Raw genomic sequence first — 24,978 nt, 5'->3', positions numbered from 1 at the left:
AGAAAGTCTTTAATAGCATAATTTACTATTTTACTATTGTCATCAAGTCAAAGGTTAGGAATAAAGAAATAATTTCAATCTAGACTTTTTTCTTTCTTTGTTACTGAATTTTAATCATGTGTGACAGTGGTTAAATTCTGAATCTTAATTATTTTCAAGGGAGATGAATTCTTAATTTCTCCTGCAAAATTTCAATTTGTGCATTATACTAGTATTGTTATTTATAGCTAGAATGATCTTTATTCATGCATCAACATTCTGTCCAACATTTATTAAAAATAAGGAAAATTTGATTTTAAAATACTGTATTTTTATTTAATAACCCCAAAACTAAAAACAATTTTAACATTACATTTGAGCATTTCATTCTCCTTGATCATTTACATTTTTTCATAAATTATGCTTTCTTTACTCTAATTGTTTTTTTGCTCATCCTTGAAACAATACTTTATGGAAATAACCTTAATAATTCAATAATGCCAAAACCCTTTAGAGTTTTTGTGTAATAAAAGATTATGCCAAGCCTTTTTTAAAGGAAGGGAATATGTGCCAGTTGCATAAATTTGACTGAGGATATCTAGAATATACAAAGAACTAAGATATAAATCCAAAGTTAAGAAAAAATAAAAATGAAAAATGGGCTAAGAACTGAAAAGAAAGATGCCAAGTGAAGAAAGGCAGACATCAGGATATCAGAAATTTGAACTATATTCATTTCATTAGTCTAATGAATATCTGAATGCACATATATCTATTTAATCTTAATTTTTGCTTTAAAAGATGTACACTCAGAAGTGTGTAATGATTTATTAAAAATCAATAAAATCAGTAAATAATTTTAGTTACATTGAATACAGTGTGACAGATGCACAAATACTTAATGCAAAGAAGTATACATACATGCCTCAGTATAATGAAAGACTATTCTCTATTGGTTTCTAACATAAACAATCTTTATTATACATTAAAATCACACAGTTTGTGATTTATACTCAGCATCCTTTAAAATGAAGTATTTTATGAATGTTTGAGCAGTATTCAAAAAAATACAATGCTTCTAATAATTTTCAGCTTCTAAATAGTTTTATGTTATCTGAAATATTCTATTAGTTTTTAATAAAGAATTTACCTGTATTTGTGTGTGTCTCTCTCTCTGTGTGTGTGTGTGTGTGTGTGTGTGTGTGTGTGTGTGTGTGTTAGCACAGGTGTACATCTGGACATCCAAGTCCTCTTCCTTCATGTATGTCCTAGGGATTAAACTCAGATCATCAAGCTTTACGGGTTGAGCCATCTCCCCAGGCCCACATTCTCTGAATTATTTGTAAGCATTTCTCCTATATGATGTATATGCCATTGAAAAAAACTGACTATAATAACTAGGTATTTTATTTTAAGACAAGGTCTCAGATTGCAAGAAGCTGTTATCCATGCACTGCAGTGACTTGCTCAGTTTTTCCTCTCAAGGAAAGTTTCAGTAGTTAGTCAACCTGAGACTGTTCTTTCTTTCCTTTAATTGTGCTTCTTTTATTTGTTTCTCTTAAGACTTGGTAGTTTCAGAGGTGATCTATCCCCTGTGGCTCTTCACTTCTTCCTAATACTGTGACCACCATTTTGTTCAGCACCAGAGGTATAGCTATTGCCAGTGGCTATATCTTCTAAACTTGAGATCACATGGACTGAAGATGCATTTGATGAGAGTGAGTTTCCTTCCCCAGTGCTCTCCTGGGCATGGCACTCTGAAAAAGGGGTTTAGAGCTCTCCTAGCTGTTTATATTTCTGGCCTAATGCATGAAATATATTATGTGATCAGATCAGATAATAACTGTGCACTATGTTGCCTTTAGCTAGGAAGATTTCCAAACTTCACACCTGTTCTGACAGAGGGAGTCAGAGGTCCAACTTCTGGTTCAAGATAGATGGCAGCCTTTTGACCTTGAGAAACACTCAGTGCAGTATTAGGTGAAGCATTCTGCTGAGGCTCGTTTTCTTTGCCAGTAACTTCCTCAATAAAGAAGATATACACAGGAGGCCTGTCCATGAGCATGCTATTTTCAGAAAGACTTTGCTTTCTTGCTAAACCAGAGGATGAGGAAATGGAAACACCTTCCTACTGGAGTCCTTCTACACTGGACATATCAGGTTCCTCATCTAAATCCAAGACTTCATTTTGACTTTGAACCAAAGGTGTCATTTCTGTGCCAAACCTGCTCTTCAGGTTCTCAAGTTCTCTGATGTAGCATGCTTCACATGTGCTCTTCCATCTCCTTTCTTGAGCCATACACAATGTAGTACAATAATAATTTTTGTATTATTAGTATGGTCGTATCTTAGTGACCAGATCTGAACTACTCAATGTCAAAACTCGCAGCCTGCACATCCTACACCATTTGGACATTGAGTAACCAGAGAAGAAGCTCCCAGATGCACTGTTAGCCTTTGCTCCATCGGAAGCCTGGGACCCTCTCTGGGCAAGGCCCTAACACTGCTGCAGCAGCTTCAGCTCTCATCACCATGCTATTCCTAATTTGAAGTTAATTTGCTGTGGCAAACTTCTGGTGCATGTCTTTGTAGGACTTTGACATTTAGAAATCTTCCCGGAAAGTTATATTTTATCTTTTTTGAAGCAATAATTTTAATATTTTTATTATGTGAGTCATCATAAGAGTACAGCGAAACTAACTGTTTCAATAATAAATGCAATTGACATTAATGCCTATGAACATTCGTTTAGCTTTATTTGAACACAAAACTCAGTTTAGCAGGACAAGTAACGGGGCATATTGTAAAGTTGCATCCTATTGGAAGGTCATTTACCACATACATTTTATACTTAATAAAGTCATATATTCACTAGACTTTAATTGATGAAAGAATAATAAGCTATGTTTAATACAATTATGTGATAGCATAAATATGTGTCAAAGCTTTCTAATTCATTAATATTGAGTATTTTGCTATATCTGAATAGAGACTTCAGTTGAGAGCATGTTCATTATTATTTAACAGGGTTTTTAAAGATATTGGATAAGCTTTTATGACCTCAACATCTCAAGATATTTGTTTGCAGTCTAATACTTAAATGGTACCTGACATCATCAGCAATCTATAATCACAGCAAACATAGTATTAAATAAATTGAAACACACTCACACTCACAATTAAATGCAATACATACCAAATTTTCATTTGCATGAAAATCTAATTATTTAATTAAGTACATTTAACATTATGTATATTTTACCACAACCAAAATAACAAAGACAGTTTAGTGTAATACTCACACATTATGATCATGCTCTCAGAAACTAGAGTTCAGAAATAATATTTTTTAAAAATATACAATTGGTTTGAATATAAAAATTAGAGAATCACTATTTTAAATGGAATACTTTATAATATCTTCCACATACTACTGGAGAAGAAAGGTGAAGTTTACCTTTGATTCCATCAATTCTTTTATCCACATGGGATAAGAACATTTTTCTTTCTTTTACATATTTTTTATAATTTATTTACATTACATGTCAATTGTAATCCACACTCTCTTATCATCCTGTTCCCACCCTCCCTCCCTTTTTCACCCTATTCCAGCCCATTACTCCTCTGACCAGTGGGGCCTTCCTCCTGCACTATCTGAACACAGCCTATTAGGTCTCATCTGGATAGCCAGCTCCCTTCCTTTGGTGTTTCCACAGGGCCTCTCCAACAAGGGGCAGTGATTAAATCACAGATATCAGAGTTCTTGTCAGAGGTAGTCCCCAGCTCTCTCCTCAACTTCTCCATATGAAGAATGAGCTATACAGTGATTATACCTGAACAGGGTGTCTAGATTCTCTGCTTGCAATGACCTTAGTTGGTGTATCAGTTTGTGGATTCCACCTATGTCCAGATATTTCAACCTGGATAGTCTCCTTCTGGAGCTTCTGGATCCCATCCCTCCTTGTCTTCCATTATACATGTCTTTGATACAACTCACAGCTCTTAACTAAGAGTCTGGTTGTGAATCCTTATCTGTCCAGAACTCCTAATGGGTGGAGTCTCTCAGAGCATATCTTTGATAGGCTTACATCCACTTATAAGTGAGTATATACCATGCATGCCTTTCTTTGTCTGGGTTATCTCACTCAGCATGAATGTTTCTACTCCTGTCTACTTGCCTGCAAATTTAAAGAATTTCTTGTTTTTGATAGCTGAATAGAATTCCCTTGTGTAATTGTAGCATAGTTTATTTATCCACTTTTCAGTTGAGGGACACCTAGGTTATTTCTAGGTTCTGGCTATTTTGAATAAGGCTGTAAATTTTGCTTTTATTTTCTCAGATGAGAGGATGAATTAAAAGATAATCCAAAATATTTCTATCTCTTTCTGAACATCCTTGGCTGGTTCAACTCAGATGTTCTGGCCTGAACTCCTCTCCTAGATAACTTATTCACACTGTCTTTCCCTGGGTTCTGACTGAGTTGCTTGGTCTGTTCTCAAAATAAATCTATCGATATGCTGTAATATTCTGGCTCCTTTTCCTTCTCTGACTTCATTTGTCCTAACCTGTGTCTAGCTTGTTATTTCTGTAACCTCTCTGTAAAACTGCCCCAGTAAGAAACTCTCAGTAAAAAACCTTCCTCTTTTTCCCTTTGCTGCTCTAAAATACCCACTCTTGCTTGTCTTGTTCTTATGAAAATTAGGTATCATCCATCTCTGATTCAACATTTTCATCACTTTGCGCATCCTTCAATTAGATGTCACTTTCAAACATAACTTCTTCCTTCTATAAACTAAACTTACATTCATACTTTGGGTTTAAACATATGTACTAAGGGCATCTCTGTAGTCTATCCAGATCACACTGTATTTCAGATTATGTCTACACTCCAGCCATATCACATAAACCTAGAATGTATTTCAATGTATTCACTTACCAGAAGAGTTGTATTGCTGGATTATAATTTCTCTCTCCCCACATTTTAAGCTAAAAATTATACACGTGTTTAACTATTGCAACAGAAACAATTATCATTCCCACAAACTTAACAATCTCAGTGTCCTTATGAAGATACATAGATGTGATGATCCTTTATAACTGTAGTTCTGATCATCTGTCCTTCGTCAAATTTATTTTTTAGTACCAAGAGTTTCGAATCAGCCATACTCATGATCTCTCCTTTTTCAGCCACTTTGTTGAAATAATCCCATACAGTACAGAATCAGTTTTGTCATCATGTTGCTGTCTTTCTGTATCTCTTCCTTTCTTGAATCATGCCTTTCATGTAGAAGTCTTTCTTACTCAGATTGGATCATTATCAATTTTGATGAAATCTGCAATTTTTCACTACCTGTGGACATATAGGCAAAAATTATTCCCCAATCTAACACTTGATTTTTATTTTGATGTTAAAACATGTTTAAAGAGCTGGGGTATGGTGGCACACACATGTAATCCCATATTCAAGGAGGCAGAGGCAGGCAGATCTCTGAGTTTAATGCCAGCCTGGTCTCCAGAGAGAGTACAGGATAGCCAAGACTACATAGAGAAACTCTGTCTCAAAAACAAAACAAAACAAAACAAAATAAAACAAAAACAAAAAACCACTTTACAGTATACAGGTTGATCTAGGTCACTAGTTTTTTCTACATTCCAGTGTCTGTCAGCAACTGTTGTTCCTGTTTTATTAGGATTCCAAAAACTTTAAGCTAGTAAAGTAGTATTCAACTATTTCTGGATGTATTTGTTCCCACTTTGTTTATTATGCATTTCCTTTATGGTATGATTAGATACTTTTATAACTGCTTGACATGTTGGATTTTATGGTATACCTGTACTATATTTTATTATAATGTGAATAAAAAACTGCTTAGTTTTAATGGAAACAGGTATTCAGGGACATTATCAGTCTTCATTTCTAAGGGTATGCAAATGTACAGTAACAGAAGCAGCCTTTTCATACCTTGAAGCAAAGTCTGTTGAAATCCTAAATATGTATCAAGGGTATGATGTAGAAATTTTTGTTTCCTAAATTATTGCAAAGTAAAACACATCCATCTGCTAAATTTCAGTTCCTTCAGCAGCCTTAGAGTTACTTTCAGCCAATAATGGAACTTGATTATGCAAAGATCAAGTAAGATTTTATATATAATTTCTTTGGCTTGGTGACATATAAAGAAAATTTCTTTTTAAACTTCTGTTGGTAACATGATATTTTTGTGGAATTCTGAGACTTTTTTCATATTCCCTAATGATAATTCACCAATCTCGTCATTTCTTTGTGTCAATGGACCAGACAATTTTTTTTTGTTGTTTACAGTGATCAGTTTTTATTTTCATGACAGGAAAAAATGTAGTGTATATTGTTAATATTTAAGGTAGATCAAAGTATACTATATGTATAACTCATAACGATAGAATGTTTTAATTTTAAACAAATATGGGAGATCATATATGCACACTTACATTTTGAAGAAAAACTAAGGCTTATCTTCAGTCTCTTTATGAAAGTGATTTTCCCCCACTTATTTAGTTTGCTAAAGTTTCATTTTTACATTTTGGGTGTTGGATGTGGGGTGTGGGGTGTGGGGTGGGGTAGAGTCTGTGCATGCCTCTGCACAGATGAACAGAGGACAACTTACAGCAGTCCTTTCTCTCCTTGCCCGATTTCAGTCCTAATACTGACCTAGGTTCACCAGGCATGGCAGCAAGCACTTTTATGTGCTGAGCCATCTCAACAGCCTCATTTAAATTTGAATTATAAAATATAATACATATCCAGAAAATACACAAAATTCAACACTAGCCTAGTGAGGTATTACACAATTAATCCCCACATGATTACCCCAAAGTCTCCAAATAGAACCTATCTGACAAAACTGGCATGTTGTCAACCATGTTCCTTTTGGTAATATTCCCCAACGGACCATGGTAGCTTGGTGCCCTTTTCTTTTTTATTATTGGTAGTTTTACTATTTTATCTTGTGTCTATCTACAAAATATTTTCTGACTTTTTAAAAATGTACAATGAAATAATTTGTTTAAATTGATTTCTTTCAATAGTATCTTTAGGAAGTTTATTCATTTATTTATTGCTTATAAACAGAGATTAAGTTTTTTTTATTACTCTTGACACACTTTAATGACATTGCAAAATTCTATGAAATAACCTATAGGTTTCTCTATGTTGTAACTTCCAGACACTTATTTTGGAATCCCAGTTCCATTTCCTTCCTTTCTTTTCTTTCTTTCTTTCTTTCCTTCTTTTTAATGTGTGATTTTCTTTTATTTTTATTAATTTATTCATATTACATCTCGATTGTTAGCCCTTCCCCTTTTTCCTCCCATTCTTCCCTCTCTCCCACTTCCCCCCCTTCTCTCTTCCCCTATGTCTGTGATTGAGGGAGACCTCCTCCCCCTATATATGCTCTTAGAATATCGAGTCTCTTCTTGGTAACTTACTATCCTTCCTCTGAGTGCCGCCAGGCTTCCCCTTCCAGGGGACGTGGTCAGAAAAGGGGCACCAGAGTTCATGTGAGAGTCAGATCTCACTCTCCAATCAACGGTGGAGAATATCCTGTTCTTCTGCTAGGTCTTGGTAGGAGTTCAAAGTTTACTGCCTATATTCTCCTTGGCTGGTGCCTTAGTTTGAGGAGGACACCAGGACCAACATCTGCCTGTCATAAAGTTCTTCTTGTAGGTTTCCAGGACCCTGTGGGTCCTACTATTTCCCCATTCTTCCATGCTACTCTCGCCTAAAGTCTCAATAGGATGTCCTCTCCTCTGACCCACTTTCTTGTTAAGTAGAGTTTTTCATGGGACGTATCTCTTGGACTAGTGTTTTGATATAAGTGAGTATACACCGTTTGTCTCTTTTTGCTTCTGGGTGAACTCACTCATTATGATAATTTCTAGATCAATTCATTTGTCCAAAATTTTCAGAAATTCCTTGTTTTTAATAGCTGAGTAGTATTCCATAGTGTAAATGTACCACAGTTTCTTTATCCATTCTTCTACAGAGGGACACTTGGGCTGTTTCCATGTTCTGACTATTATGAATAAGGCTGCTATGAACATGGTTGAGCAAATTTACTTGTTGTGTGCTGGAACATCTTCTGGGTATATTCCAAGGAGTGGGATAGCTGGGTCTTGAGAAAGCCCTATTCCCATTTTTCTGAGAAAGTGCCAAATATCTTTCCAAAGTGGTTGTACTAGTTTGCATTCCCACCAGCAATGAAGGAGTGTTCTTCTCTCTCCACATCCTCGCCAACATGTGGTGTCATTTGAGTTTTTTATCTTAGCCATTCTGATTGGTGTAAGATGGAATCTCAGTGTTGTTTTGATTTGCATTTCTCTGATGGCTAACGAGGATGAGCATTTCTTTAAGTGTTTCTCAGTCATTTGATATTCCTCTGTTGAGAATTCTCTGTTAAGTTCCAAGCCCCATTTCGCAATTGGGTTGTTTGGTTTTGTGTTGTCTAATTTCTTGAGTTCTTTATATATTTTGGATATTGAACCTTTGACAGATGAAGGGTTGGTGGAGATCTTTTCCCAGTCTGTATGCTGTCGCTTTGTTCTACTGACAGTGTCTCCTGCCTTACAGAAGCTTCTCAGCCTCATGAGGACCAGGCAATTCTACGTGATATCAAATATGGGTGATATATAGAATATGATTTCTACTTCAAATTATTTGTTGCAGTTATATAAATAAGGATGATAATTCTGAATTATCAAGACTAAGTTCAACAGTTTCTTTTTGTAACACAATATGCATATTGTGATCCAGTAATTATATTGATAGGTTCAGAAAGATATAATGAAACCATAAGTATTGCCTATAGCTCTGATTTTTCAATCAAAGCCTTTGGACATTGAATTACATTAATATATTTTCTGATTTATAATCTGCCACTATTGATTTATTTGCATTGATATAAAATGTTGGATCTTTAGAAATGGCTGTACCTTTTACAATAAGGGAGAGAATCTAATTGGTTCTTTCTATGAACTTGAGTTGTTTATTTTTGGGATATTGACTATTTATTTCTCCTAAATAATTGCTACAAGTTCTTTGCCAGTCTTCGTTAATTGCCCATAATGAGGCAATTTGAGCATTATATAAGGTACTATGAATTCTAATTGTTCTGTCTCTGATAATTGATAAAGTCTTATTCTTTCTTTTACAATTAGATCAGAAACCTTTTCAACATAAGTTTTTAGTTGTTACTATGTTTATGTGCTAAAAAGTTCCATTCTAAAATATTTTCTTCTCTCTGCTTAATGAGTCCAGGAGGGGAATGAGTAGAAGGCTAGAAAACTGGAATACATTTGTATTTTGGATCTAGGCAGCACATATTTGTATCCTATAATTTTTGCTCTACCTGAGTCATCTCTTTCTCTGCTTCAACTGTTAATTGTATAGGGTTTTTAAATTCAAATTGCCTTGTAAATTTGAAGCAAATTACTTAAATCTTGAGTAGTCAATTCAGTAATATGCTGTAACTATGTAATATCTCATTAATTTTTGAATGTCACTGTGAGTATGTAACTGTTCTCTTCTAATCTGTACCTATTGTAGTTGAATCTTTTATTGACTTAATTTGAATCCTGTTAAGTTGGTAGAATCTCTTTTCTCACTTTTTTTTTCTGGGAGAAATCTATAAACACTACCTTGGTAATATATTTTTTGCTTCATTGAACAGTCTCTCTATTGAATCTGCTTCAGAATTGGCTAACAAGGTATCATCTATATAATGGTATATTTTGGATTGAGGAAATTGTTTACAAATTATTTTTAGTAGTTTTACAATGTACTGACATAGAGTTGGACTATTTAACATTCCTTAAGGAAGAACTTTCCATTGGTGTCTTTTCATAGGTTGATCATTATAGGTACTGTAAAAGCAAATTTTCCCTATCTTGTTCTTATAGGGGATTGGTAAATATGCAGTCTTGTTATTCAATAATTATTGTTATAGGTCATCCTTTAAGTAATAGAAAAGGTAAGTGGATTCCAGTCTGTAGTGGAGTTATGGGTTGGATTTTTTTATTTACAAGCCTTACGTAAGTGAACATCCTCATTTCCACATTTCTAGGGCTTGTAGACTCTTTTATATATTGTTCTTCAATCTGCTTTTGTGCCATCTATTCAGCTGCCTTTAATTTTTTCTTCATACAAGGTCCAATTTTATATCTACACAGACTTGTCCGTTAACCATTTTAAAGGAGGACTGTTGGTTTCCTGATACCTCCAGAATCTCTTGTTCTATCAAGTTTAGTTGTCTTTCCCTTGCTTGATGGAGTACTTGTGCCTAAGGCCAAATGAGTGCTGCCTTTTGTAACAGGTATTAGATCTCCAATACCTAAGTTAGTTTCCTATAGTCGCTTTTTTTTTGGGTTGCTGACAGGAAATGCATGACTTGTGTTATGTATTGCCAGGGTATGAATGAACTCTCTTGGAGAGGTTCCTATATTTAAAGGATTGTTTCATGGGGCTTTTCCCATTGGCAATGAATTGCCTCACATATCTCTTGCTGATATGCATTCTTTAGTCCAATTCCTAAGATTACCACACCTTCTATAAATCTCAGAAGGCTGATAATTTCTACATAAGTCTCTAGCAATGCTTTACTTACAATGCTTTTCCAAATGATCTTGTCTCCCATAGTTAAAACAGTGGACATTTTTATATCAGGAATTAGTGGCTATTACACAGTCATTAGGGTCAATATCAGCAGTAGTTTTAATCTATTCATCCATTGGTGATGATCAAGCTTTTAAAGGTCAGTCTAAAATTATTTTATACTCTGTATCTGCAATTTTGAAAGTTAATGTTTCAGTTAATACCCTTCTTTCATATAGATCTGATATTGCCCTATTTAAAAGGGATGTTAGTCAATGCAAGAAATCAGTAAAAGTCTCCAGGAATTTGCATAATCTTTGTGAATGACATAGACCTTTTTCCCTTTTTCCTTCACCTTATCCCAGGCTCCTAAAGCTTCTAAGGTAAGTTGTAATAATAAGAGAGTCATAAAATTGCATCTGCTTTAATAAATCAGCATATTCACTTTTAACTAAAAAGTGATCTTTTACAATATTACAATTTTTCATAATTGCAGCTTCTTCTTGCTACCATGCCAGCCATTGTAAATGAGAATCAGATTCTAGTACAGCTGATGATAAATCTTTCCTGTCTTGAGGGATAATTCAGTTTTGGATAGCCCAGGTATTTGCACTCTATATCACATAAGGTGAGGGCATTTCATACGTTACTACTGATTCTTTAAAATGTTTGAAATATTGTATTTTAACAGGAGTCCTGGCTAACTGTTCATTTTGTAAATTTTGACAATTGTCTGGCATTTCTTTCCTGGTACATGGGAAAGCTAATGGCAGTTGCTGCCTTTCCTCAATTATATTAACACATGGCACTGTAGTTTCAAAGGGTTGTCCATTTGTCCATTTGACCCTCAATTTTATTAGGTACCATGAGTCCAAAATTAAGCACTTACTGTTCTTTTACTTACTCTGTCTCTTCTCTGCTTAAGCCTTTGTATATCGTAACTAACCTTTCTTATTGTATAGCTATTTTTTCTTGTCAAACATTTAATTTTTTTAATTTTTAAAGACAATAGATATATAAAGATTGCTATTTAAAGTAAGGAATAGTTTACTCCAGTGGTCCCCATTGCAGTAAGCATGATGATGGTTTTTTTCAATATGTCTAACTCCTTAAGTCATACCATTGCTCTTAAGGGATCCAAAAGGGAGTTTTCCACTTTTAATTCGGGAAAAGTCTGTATAATTAAATTTATCTTCTGGGGTGACTTGGTGTGATTCCCTTTCTCAGAGTCTCCTGTGGATCCAGTTTTCTGCATCTCATTGTGATTCCAGTCAAACACAACGAACTGATGGTTCCTAAGGAGATCATCACAGTTGAATTTCTTCTTTGAGGCTTTCTGTCAGATGTATCCTTCCATTACCACATTTCTCTCAGATTATCTCTGCTTTCTGGAATGTTGTGGCTTTTTGCCTACTCCAATCATATTTGATTTTCCTACTAACCACATTGGATGCCAAATGTAAATGTTTTTATTTCCTCAGATAAGAGGGTGAGTTACGAGCCATTACTAATACTTTTGAGCTCTTTCAGAACTCTTCCTGGCTAGTTCAATTCATCTCTACTGGCCTAAACTCTACCCCAGACTGACTTACTCAAAATGTCTTCTCTTGGCTTCTGACTGAAATGTTCAACCTGGCCTCAAAACACTTCTGTCAATATGTCTTTTTATTTAAATATTTTTATTATTTTTATATTCATTTATATTTTTCCACATATATACAATAAACTATCTAAAACAAGAATGCCCACAAACCAATTAGAAATTATATAGATGTTACATTCATAGTGTTTTAGTTATTTGTATTTGGCAGCTGTGAAGAAAACATCTTCCCTATCTTGGTGCATCTCAAATTCTTAATGTAAATCAATATCTATCATATCTCATTATTATCAACTTAAAACATCTATCTAGACCTAAAAACATTTAAACCCCTAAACAACTAAGCTTAATTTTAACACTGAACTATCTGTGTAGTTCTGTGTAGAACTATCTAATGGGGTATTCAACCCCATTAGAGACTTGAAAAGGAATAATATTAATTACGTGAGTACCAAGGGAGTGTAGGATAGCAGCTTTCAAAATGAGACTATGACAGAGATAGTTTGCTTCCTGAGCAGTCACCTAAAACTCTTAATACTGTAACTCATTCTCTGGCTTGCTCTATCTTCACCCGTGTCTAACTTATTCTCTCTGTAATCTCTCTTTGTAAACTACTCCAGTAAGAAACTCCCATTTAAATATTTCCTCTTTCTTCCTGTGCTGTTCTAAAGTAACTTGTCTTTCTTGTCCTGTTCTCAAGAGAGTTAAACATATCCTATGTATGATTATTCTGTCAAATATTTATCTGATTAATCACATTCTCTGCCCCTCAATTAGATCTCACTTTCAAAATTGGCTGCTACCTTCCATAAACTAACTTTACCTTAATTTTTTTGAGCGTATTCCAGCCAGATCATACTGTTGTAGGTTCAACTTTCTTAATAAATATATTGTATTATGAACTTATTAACCACAAGTACCTCACATGTAACTCAATTTACCTAAACAATAGGAAAAATTGATTAAAGAATACAATAATGAAGCCGTAAGGATATAAGTTCTGAGGTGTAATCAGCAGGATTTCTTCTGCTGGAACCTGGAGAAACTGGAACCTGGAGCCTCAGCCAGAGCCCAGAGCCTTGAAGCCTTCCTTTGATTGGTTCGCTTCAGGAGAGTCTCAAAGCAGAGCAATGAACATCCAAAAGTATCCCAAGTCTCCAAAGGCCCCACCTCTTGGTTTTGGCTCATTTTATACCTTCTTTCAGAATTTGTTCAAGAATATTTTTCAGCTGGTTAATACAATTGTCCCCACATGGTGGTTCAACTTCCAAGGGGATAACCATCACCTTCTCTCTAAGAAGTCTTTTCTCATCCCCCATTTGTGATCTAAACAAGCAAACAAAAAAAACATGTTTATCTCTCCTTCGTACTGTAATCCAGAACATGTCTTCATTTCAGTCAGATCACATAGACCTACAAGGTATTTGGATGTGCCAGAGCAGTCATGTTGCTTGACTGAAATTCCTCTGTAGTGTATCTTAGTGACATTGTCATATCATGATAACATGCAGTGGTTTGATTGAGAATGGCCCCTATATGCTTATATGTTGAATACTTCTTATCCAATTGATGGGATTGTTTGGGAAGAATAATGTCGTGTGGCCTTATTGGAATCGGTACTTCATCAGGGTCAGTCTTTGAGATTTCAAAAGCCAGTGATCTTTTAGTTAACTCTTTGTATCATGTTTGTGGATCAACATGCACTCTCTTAGGTACCTTTTCATTTTTATGCTTGTCTGCCTGCCCTTCTTGCTCCCAACCAGGCCAAGCATAGAGTCTAACCCTTTGAAACCATGAGATGTAAGTTTAGTGCTTTCATTTATAAGTTTCTTTGATCATGATGTCTTACCATACCAGAGAAAAGTAAAATATAGGAAAACTATTTTAAATAACAATAGCTACTTGGTAATAGTAGGTAGTTTCCCAATTACTTTTTTTTCTCCAAACACTCTTTAGTGTTATTTATCTTCTCGGTACTCTTGTTTACCTCATTGGGTATCAACTTAAAAACTGATAACCTATTTCTGTCACTGAGCTTTTTTATTTGTTAGCTTCTGGTGTTTATTACAGGTATTATTGCCCCAATATGGTAAATGAAAATAATATAGTATATTATATATAAATAATATGCAAATAATTACATACTTATATATTAATATATATTTGTATATATTAATGTTTATATATAAATTATACATATATATATATTAGAGAACTGATACAGTAGCAAGTTTATCTATGAATTTTTCAAAAAAATTTTGTGCTCATATTCCATTCCAAAGCCTCCATTTCAAATTATTTAAACCTTTCCCTTTCCATTATTAATCTTGAAACATTTATATTATAACATTCTCTTAACTCTTGCAATATTCTCACATACCCTCTTACTAATTTATTGTACCCTAGTTTTTATTGTTTCTTTTGTACTGCAAATGGAATACATACATTTGCAGATTCTTAGTTTAACATCCACAAAGGAGAGAAAATATGCTACATTTCTTTGGGGAGGTGTGAACCTGGATTCCCTCACTCAAAATTAATGTTTCTACCTTAATTCTTTTCCTGTGAGTTTCATTATTTTACTACTAATATATATATATCACAATATCATCATCTACTTTCACAAGTTGATGGTAATCTTGGCTATAGAACCTCAATGAACATGAAGGAAAAGTTATCTATATAGAATGATAAAAATTTCCTCAGGCATATGTCCAATACTGTATAGCTGGATTACATGGTACTGGTAACTCTTTATGCATACAAGTAAAGAATAACTTTTTATTTCTGTTACTCTACACAATATTCAACTCCCAATGAACATGGACTTCATATTACCTGAATGCGTAAATATGATAGAGGAGAAGATAAAGGATATGTTTGAACCTATGAATTCAGTAAATAATTTCATTTAAAAAGACCCTGATAGTGCAGACATTAAGACATCAATTAATGAAAAGGACCTTGCTGTGGCCAGATCAGCTATGAACAACATGTAGACCTGAAAGTAGAGAAATGTTAAACAAAGGCACAAGATTATGTGTGTACTTCAGGAATGAACTACTTTTATTTTTTCACATTAATTTCTATAGCTTTTGGCTAGTTAATAAAGATAGCATTGCAAGCAGAGCTTGAGCAAATAGTCTTTGGACTCTTTTATCTGAAATCATCCCCCTGCATTCCCTTGTGATCTTGTTTTGCCTAAGGACATTCCTCCTAGGCCATATCTCATGTCTTCGGTTTTCCAAATTGCCTGTAGCTTTCTTTACTCAGAGATATTTCTGGGTTTTAGTTTCTGCCCAAGAAAGATACTCCAGGTCATCTGGTTTTAAAAAGAAGCCAGTAAATCTAGAAAAGCTTTGGTATAAAAAGTACATTGTTGCCTGAGAAAAATAATTACCAGCTAACAGTAGAGGTTTAGTATAGATTATGCAAAGAACTAAAAAAATACTAAACAGCAAGGAAACAATTTAATTTAAGAAATTTTGCATGGTATTGAACATAGAGCTCTCAAAAAAGAAATATTAATGAATGATAAACGTTTAAAAATATTTGACATACTTTGCTTTGAAAGAAATGTAAATTAAGATTATTTTGGGAACTTCTTACCCTAATATGAAAGACTAAGATAAAACATTAGATAATGAGAAATTAAATTATTTTGATTCCAAATGCATTGATATTTATATGCCCAAAATATGGAAAGAGAGATCATTCAAGGAAGTGATAAATTTAAATATTCAGTATGCTTAATCTGATGTAATTGAAAAATTGACAGAAATATTAGAACTCATACTTTGTTCATCTGATTCAATTTTTCTTATTGATACTATATATTACAAGGTTAGTAGATGATAAATGACAGATTATATTTGCATAGATTATATATATATATATATATATATATATACATAAATTGAAATGTGGATATTAGATAGTTATAAATTATATCTAAGATTAATGTATTATTATTAAATGTATATAATTAAATGTATATAAATAAATGTATGAATACATTAATGTATTGTATTAATGATAATATCTTTGCATGTATAGACTCATAAAACAGAGAATAATCAAAAGAAACATTATTAGAGCTGAGTATAGTATTGAATATCTGTCAAGCACTAAGAATTATAAGCCAAAAGTTCAACAGTTTAAGTCTAGGCTGGAGTACATAGTATATTCTAGACTATATTGGGTGATATACTGAAACTTTGTCTTAGTAATAAATAGATTAAATAAATATAGAATAATTACTCTTTAGCAAAAAGGCTGATATTTAGAAAAATCATTTTGACAGAGATACTAATATATTTGTAAATATGCCCATGAAAAATCACTCATTTTCTGAGTTTTCTGTCATCTACAGTGAAAACTTACTGAAAGAAAAAAAAATTCTAATTGTCTGTAAAATACAAGTTGTATATCTCTTGATAACATGAGCATATAAATGGCATCTAAGTAATATAATGTTATGTTGAATTCATCTAAAAGCAAGTCAAACATTACATATTGCATATATAATATTATATAACAATCTATAGAACACAATATTTGGAATATTTGTGTAGGTTTTCTTTTACTTATATTCATTTTACTTTTTCTCTTTACAAGTTCCTGACATGCTTAGTAAGTAGTCTATATGGAATCATAATTAAGTTGCCATTTTATGGATATATCAATATTTAAAACACTGTTTGAGGTATATAAGTATCCTCTCCTAAACTTAACTTATAATGTGACCGGTAATGTTCCAACTTTTCAGTATTAAATATTAATTTGGAATTATATATTAATAATGTAAGTCTATTGACTTCTTGAAAGACACCACAGCATTGTCTATTAAAATACACTGTTTTGTATTAAAAAAAATGACAAAGACTTCATTAACAACATGCATTAGAGAAAATAAAGTGGGTACTATGCCATGAGTCTCTATCCTGAATTTGATACTAATTGATCTTATTTTTTGAAACTATAATAGCATTATTTCCATGTAAAATATTTAAATATAGTGTTTATAGACCTCATAGAATACACATGGTCAGGGGAGGCTATTTGCTTATTAAATTCTATAATGGCAGACTTTTAAAACTATCTTTTATAATTACTAATCAAACTTAAAATTCAAGTCAGTTGAATTTATCCCTATTGTTTATTGTTATGTGATATCATTCTAGTGGAGATGTTAAAAAAAATCTACTCAGAAAGGTAAGAAACTACAGACCAAAATGGATACCACCAAACATTAACTTGTTGAACCAATAGATTATATTGACTGGCATTCGTTATAAGAGTATAGGTGAGGGGTTACTTATAGGATCAGAAATAATATAACCAAAATTTAGAGGTTGGTGACTTTCCATTTGAGGTGGCTTTGTTTGCCTATGCATTTTCTGGCTACTCGGGTGTCAATGGTTTTTCTCAGTCTGTTCAGCTACTCTTTACTCTTTGTCTCTTTCAGGAAGCTAAGGTTTCTGATTATTTCTCACTGATTATATTCACTTGGGGAGGGAGGGACATAGTGAATCTATTCAGTTTCTGTACTTCCTGAAATTTTTGTTTACTTCTAGAACTTAAAGAGCTTCAGTTCATGATAGAATAATTCACCTCTCCTTTATATTCTGGTAATGAGCTTCCTGAAGGAAGGAATATTTAACTTCCTTTTGAATATTCTGTGTCTTCCTTTGCTTCCCTTCATGGTAGAGGTTTATCTTGGAGAAAATTATAATACAATATGTATTCAAGATAATTAAAAGCTATTGATTTTTCTTTTTATGGTACTACAGATAGCAATATTGTTAACTAATCTTTGTTATTGCAATGAATTCTTTTTGGATAATTTCTTTTACTGAGATAATTCATTTTCTATGACATTTTGAAGACATGAAATATATTTTGTCATTTGAAATTGTGTATAGAATTACTGTATACTGGTACATAGACTGAAAAATATTTTACCTCTTTGAAGGCTTGTTCTTAAGGGTATTTGTTTTTAAAAATTCTCACAAACAATTTTTAGAATTAGGAACACCATCATCTTCTTTGTGTTAGACTGGGTGTTACCAGGAGTTAACCTGTCTCATTTTCAACGAATCTTTAAAATAATAAAAACATCTTTAAATACCATATTCTGTATGACTCAGGTTTTTAAAGACCTTATCTATGTTACATTCTGTGGTTTCCCCAAGCAGAAGATTTCAGTGTGGTTCATAGCTTAGAAGTAGGTCAAAGAAAGTATAATGGCCTACCCTTGAGGCTCAGAGCCTTTAATAAACTTCTTTGACAGCACTCTTAAATCTCACCAGACACCTGAAAAGGCTGATTTTACTGTTCTAATAAATGTTGGCCAGCATGTAAAGGGGGCTTAAATATGTCAGATTAAATGTCCAAGTTTTAAATGCACTAGGAAAACCCATGTCTTACAGAACCCACAGAATGAATTATGACAAATGACAAGGTTCAATCCAAGCTATTACTCTCCAAATTCAAACAGTTTTGCTACTAGAATCTGTATGTTTAGAATATTTGTTGTTTTGTAAGTATAATAGCCAATGTATGTGTTTCAATTTTCCATTTTCATGCAAGAAAATAAAAAAAAGAATTACACCTTTCCCCTTTTCCTTATGCTATATGTCTAACAATGTTGATGTTATCATGCATATGCATTGTTGTCTTGTCAGTTGAATTTATATTTCTTTTTAGGAGTACAAGTGATAAGATACAAGATCACTTATACACTAGGCAAGCATTGTGCCAGCGAGCTATATCCCCAGTCTTATTTTATGGATGCAAGCTAGCTTTGCACTCACTCTGTAATCCAGAGTGGTTTTGAACTTCAGTGCTTCTATTGCCTAAGTGTCTAAGAAAAGAGAACTGTAGCATTAGGACTGGATGGATTTCCATTTTTATAACTACTTGTGAAATGTGCACGTTTTTATGTTTATAATTATGATTTGTTCTTCTAACAGTGGCTCTTATCTTTGTTATTTACTTATCTTATGCCTGTTATTTTGTAAAAAGTCCCTAAGCAATAAGTATGAAACTTGTGTCTACTTAAAAAGAGAAAATAAAATACTATGAACTGGAATTAGAAGAGAAGAAAAATTGTAATTGTGGCATGGGTTTTTGAAACAGTTTTGGTTTTCATTCAACGGATAAATATAAATGCTTAGATTTACTACTTACATATTTTTTAAATGTAAGATTTTTAACCTGCATTATTTCTTCACTGTATAATACATTTAAAACATTTAGGCATACAGAAACATTTATTTAATCTTTAATATGATTGTTATTTCTTCTGTTTACTTCTAAGATGCTGAAGTGAAAAAAATTTTTAATGACTGAGAGAAATGGCCTTTTATTGGTCTACTTAATAATGATATTTAACTAATTGAGTTTTAAAAAACAATAAATTTATTATTTATTGAAAAAAGAATTAAGAACATCATGTTAATATTTTTAAGATTTATTTACTTTTATTTTATATGCATGAATCTTTTACACACACAGACACACACACACACACACACACACACACACACACATATATATATATATACTAAATATATTCCTGGTGCCTGCAGAAAGCAAAAGAGTGTTTTGGATCTCCTGGAACTGGAGTTAAGAACAATTATTGAACCACCATGTGTGTTCTGGTAATGAAATCTGGATCCTATGCAAAAGCAACAATTGCTCTTAACCATTGTGCCATTTTAATATCATTGATTTCAAAAAAAATATTTCTATATTCTATATTTCTTTATGGTACATAAATTCTTAATTTAGATTATATGAAAAATTATGAATTATAATATTTTCATCCTGATTTATTCACCCCAGTTACATGAATTTTCTGAAAAGTAAGGTCTGGTAATGTTGTATGTCCATAATCAAACGGGTATTTTCATAAATGAAAGATATTACTGTAAATACTTATACTTAATTATCATTTCTGTAACCACTAAAGTGGACAAAATTATATACTTGATTTGTTTGTGTTAAATGTTACTGAATTGACTATTGGTAGTAAATAGAAAATGTTTCATGGACATACAGTAAATCATTTAGAAAATTGTTGTGTATTTAGTTTAAAATTGCATGTAAAACAACTATTTTCATGCATGGAGATAATATTCAGTCTAGTGAGGAAGATACATTTCGACTTGAAAAGGTTTTGTTAAAGTATATTTAAAACAATTAAAATATACTGTTTAGAATTTTAGTATTTTAATCGCTATTAATATTTTAATATCCTTATTTTAATTAAGATTAAAGGATGAAGATGAAAAAAAATTGTGATGTTTTAACAAATTCCCAACAAGTTTATTTAGTATTTAACTTAGTTATCATTTTCTTTTTATTTTTATAGACACGGTGCATGTATAACTTCAAGTTCATCCAATTAAAACTAAAGTGCATTTGTTTGGAGCACAACTTTTCTTTCAATAAGATATAACCTTACAAGATAAAGGAACATTAGTATATTCTGCATGATGCAGAAGAAGAACTCAGACAGGGTAAGAAAGGATTGCTGCTAAAAGCTAGGAAACATATGGTTACACAATTTTTTGTGTGTGAACAATGGGTAAAAGAAGACTGGAAAGGACTGACATGTGTTAATAAATGTACTAGTTGTTCAGGATTATATTTACAGTATAAATTTCAGTTAAGTTTTTAGCAATATTAATCTCATTTCTACATAGATATCTTGTTCTGGCTAGAAGTAAGTTTAACATTTTCTATCTAAAAGAAGCTAAGAAAGTTAGAGATTAATACTTAGGAATTCAAGCAAATACAGGAACAAGTGTATAGTGTATGAAAGATTTATATATCCTTCCTTGTTATGTAAAAAATAGATCTTAAACCATATTTTATCTCTTAGTGACATGGTTTCTTTTTATAAGTACCAAAAATATAATATTTATATTTTAAGCATCCAAAGAGCCATTACCTTGAATCTCTGTCTTTTAATCATGAAGTGTAGATGATTTCTAAGGCAGAAAGCATTTGGTTTATTCAAGAAACCTTTTAACATGTCTTGTGGACTCAGTTAATCTGTCAGGCTGATAAAATAAGTCCTTCATAGACCGTTTTCTTCCTGTGCATATAAGCTTTTATTTAATTCATTTTGAAATAGCAAGCTTCTACTTTTCATTTCCTCTTCATATTTGTGGCACTGTCTTTTATGCTTTGTTCTTTGCTGACATAAAATATTTATCAATATATCATCTAAGAAGATCAGTTCCCTGTAGTAGTTACCAAATATGTCTCACCACATGGAAAATGTCTCTTCTTGTTTATTTCTAAGGTCTATAGCCAGTTTCCCATATGTTAGGTTTATCCACTGATACTTAAAATACAAAGTTAAATAATTCGGTGGCCATCAATTATGCAAAGATACCATCATTAATAATACATTTTAAAGTAATTTATATCTAACTAAATTACACATACAACAGTACATGAAGCAAAATAGATTTGAATACTTTTTATTCTCATATTTATAATAAAAATAAACTTTCTTCTTTCTTTGGGGAAAACATTATAATATATTAAATTGGGAAAAATACCATTAACAAATGAGACAGACTACAATTTAGATGTGGCCTATCATTTTCCTGTTATTCAAAGGCATTTATTTTAACTGATACACTAAGACAATGAAAATCTTTCAATAAATCAAACTCACTGTATCATTTTGTAGGAAAATAAAACATTAAGTTAACAGAACATTACTTTGAGGAAACTGACATTTGTATTGGTGAAAGTTATTGAACGTACATAAAATTTTTACAATCTATTTTAAATATGTCCTCATATGTAAATCTATACCCTGTGAATTAATATATTATAAGAAGATTATTTGAGAAATTATAATTATAGGGTTTATTTACAATTTACCATAATATTTTGCCATATTATGTGTTACACATGATATAAATATAATCATGTTGTAGTATAAGTGTAGTTTTTCTTATATAACATTAAAATTAAGTCTTTATAAAGTGAAATATCTTATTCTTAAAGTATACTGTGTGAAAATTCTAATAACTATAGCCAGTTATATTGTCTTACACACATAAAATATCTGACGGGCTTCCACCAGTAATTAGCAACTTAACTTATCTGGCACTCTTTCTCTAATACTATATCCAATAATGTTATGAAAGGGTCTAATGGCCTATTGTTTTATGTCAAAAAGGATTTTTTAAATAAAAATAGTCAAAAAGGATTTTAAATGCAGCATGTAATGGAATAAAGGGTTGAATAAAATGAGACATAAAAGGTCAATTATTTCAATTCTAAATGTAAAGTTATTTTAAATTTTATTATATTTTGCGCCTCTAGAAATAATTAAGGTTTGTCACAATACTTTTCTTTTTTCTATTTTTTTAATTTTTCCCTTTATTAATTTATTCTTGTTACATCTCAATGGTTATCCCATCCCTTGTATCCTCCCATTCTTCCCTCCCTCCTCTTTTCCCCTTATTCCCCTCCCCTATGACTGTTCCTTTTCAATGTACACAGCCCAAGAAGATTTACTAACAAAGAATTTAAAGTTGATAAAAATTGGGGAAAATTGTTAAAAGAAAATAATAACTTCATTTATTCATAAACAGATTTTACACTGTTGGCTTTGACGTATGTGTTTTTTCTGCATTAAATTTTACCAAATAATAGACTTTAAAATCAGTCTCTGTGAAACTAAAGATCAGATATTCAAATCAGTTCAGGTATTAACAATATCTTAATTTAGAATTCTTCCCTTTATGAGCATATTGAGTATTCAAAGCTGTGAAATATTTGAGAAATTGTTTTAAGCATTTGGATTAGCTTAAGGCAGACTTCAAAAATTTTGATTTATAAATATTTTTCTCAAAAGTAAAAGAAAAATACATCTAGCCCTTTAATATTTGTTTTTGAAATTACTCAAAGTCATAAACATTTGCAGCTAATCAAAGCTGGTTCATTTGCCTCTATAATTAGCATAATCATGGATTCATTGTCTTTAGTAGATTATAAACTATATTTTCATATTTTCTTTAAAGTTAATTTCATCAGATTTATTTGAGATTCACTTTGGGAATAGGTACAATATTTGCAAAAGAGAGAAAACACTCTATTAAGTATTTGTGTTAACCAAGAAATATTGACTTTACCAGATTGATTAAAGAAGGCATATTATTTGGGGTAAACAGGAGCAAAATATAATAATCACATAATTCTTTCTATAATGAACTCAGTTGCATACATCATAGATTTTTCTTTTAGTTAAAATTGTCAGAAAGATAGAAGATTTTGTAGATTTGCTCCATGTGGCTTTGAATTATTTAAAATATGAATGCTTCATTTTTGAAGCACAATATTTTTGTCTCAATATTTTTCAGGTTAAAAGAATAATATTCCTCTTTCTTTAAAAATATAACTAAATTGCTAATTACTGTTTTCAATAAAAATCTTTTTGGCCAAAACAATATTTTAATTCATAAAATACATTATTTTCTCAGTTTTCCTTTAAATTGTTATGTGAAATGGTGATTACATTTGTATTTATATATGTTGAAATATTCTAAAAGATTAATAAAAGCACTGATATCTTGATACTACTTGCTATAAAGGGCTGCCTTCAACAAAGTGATTTGGCAAGACATGTTGTTCTCATATCTTGGCAATGATTCCTTTTAAAGAAGAGTAGATTTCCATAGTGGCTGGTTGCCACCAAAAATATAAGCTTAAATTCTACCAAAACTCTATATTGTTGTTTGAGTGTGGGAAAGATGATTTCATTTGTTTTGAAGTTTTTTCTTTGTATGCACTAAGGATACTCAAGCAGGTAACACTCTGCCTGATACTATTTTAAGCAGTGATCTATTTCTTCCTAGTTCTTTTTGTATTTATCTAGAATATGACTGTAATGTACACGAATCTTCATGTTCTAAATGTATAATATGTATATATACTTGTAAAGCTAGATATATGAAACTTTTCTTAAAACAATAGTAAAAATAATCCCACTGAAACACTGTGTCATGATATCATCTATTGATTTGTTTGTAGTTATCTTTATTTTCATCATCAGATTTTGGAGACTGACTATTCTAGGTAAAATGTACTGTTTTGGTGTAATGCTGTGTTTCCAGTAGGAGGTTCCATGAATGCTAATGGAATTTTTTCATGTACTGTCCTTTCTTTTCACAGTGAATAAAGACAGACATATATAGATTTCTTGCATAAGTTGAGCTCCTAATAGATAGGTAAAAACACAAAGTTAGCTAAAGGAGCAACCATCACTTGCTGAAAGCACGACTTATTACATAGGCCTCGTCAATTCACATTCACACAAACTACAGAAGACACTGTAATGTATTTAAATCTTGTTTAAGTTAACACACTCTGTGAAATGGGCATGAGGATAAATGGAATATAATTTATTGTATAATTTATATAGTTTATTTGGAAGAATAATATATATATATATTGTTTAACTTTATGAAAATCTCTTTTTAGCTTTCATTCCTGGACTAAAGAAAGGTATGGTAGAAATAAACACAAAACTTCACTAAAATGCATGTTTCATTTAAAAGTGAATTGTTTATTGTTTTTGTTATAAGAACGTTTGGCTTTTTTTACTTCTCATAAGCTATTACAATTTTAACTGCTTGCCTCAGATATTAAAATTAACTAATATCTAAAATAATATTCATTGTTGGTTATCTTGACTACTTGAATATTTTTTCCAATTTCTTTCCTTTTTTGTTTGTTTCATTC

General features: G+C 31.9%; 1 protein-coding gene across 3 annotated transcripts in view; it reads left to right on the top strand.

Moving 5' to 3' along the window:
• Positions 1-24,978, top strand: part of PCDH11X (protocadherin 11 X-linked) — a 663,262-nt gene that overhangs the window by 547,168 nt on the left and 91,116 nt on the right. For 2 of the 3 annotated variants that reach the window (XM_084789429.1, XM_084789428.1), the window contains exon 7: positions 24,718-24,741. In XM_084789429.1, the coding sequence (XP_084645555.1) occupies positions 24,718-24,741 (24 nt within the window). Of the gene's footprint in view, positions 1-20,578; positions 20,610-24,717; positions 24,742-24,978 lie in introns of those variants that run through there. The other variant, XM_084789430.1, reaches the window with a different exon arrangement.

Source organism: Acomys minous, assembly GCF_964271855.1.
Source record: "Acomys minous genome assembly, chromosome: 7".
Lineage (NCBI taxonomy): Eukaryota > Metazoa > Chordata > Mammalia > Rodentia > Muridae > Acomys > Acomys minous.
This window is presented reverse-complemented; position numbering and strand designations above follow the sequence as displayed.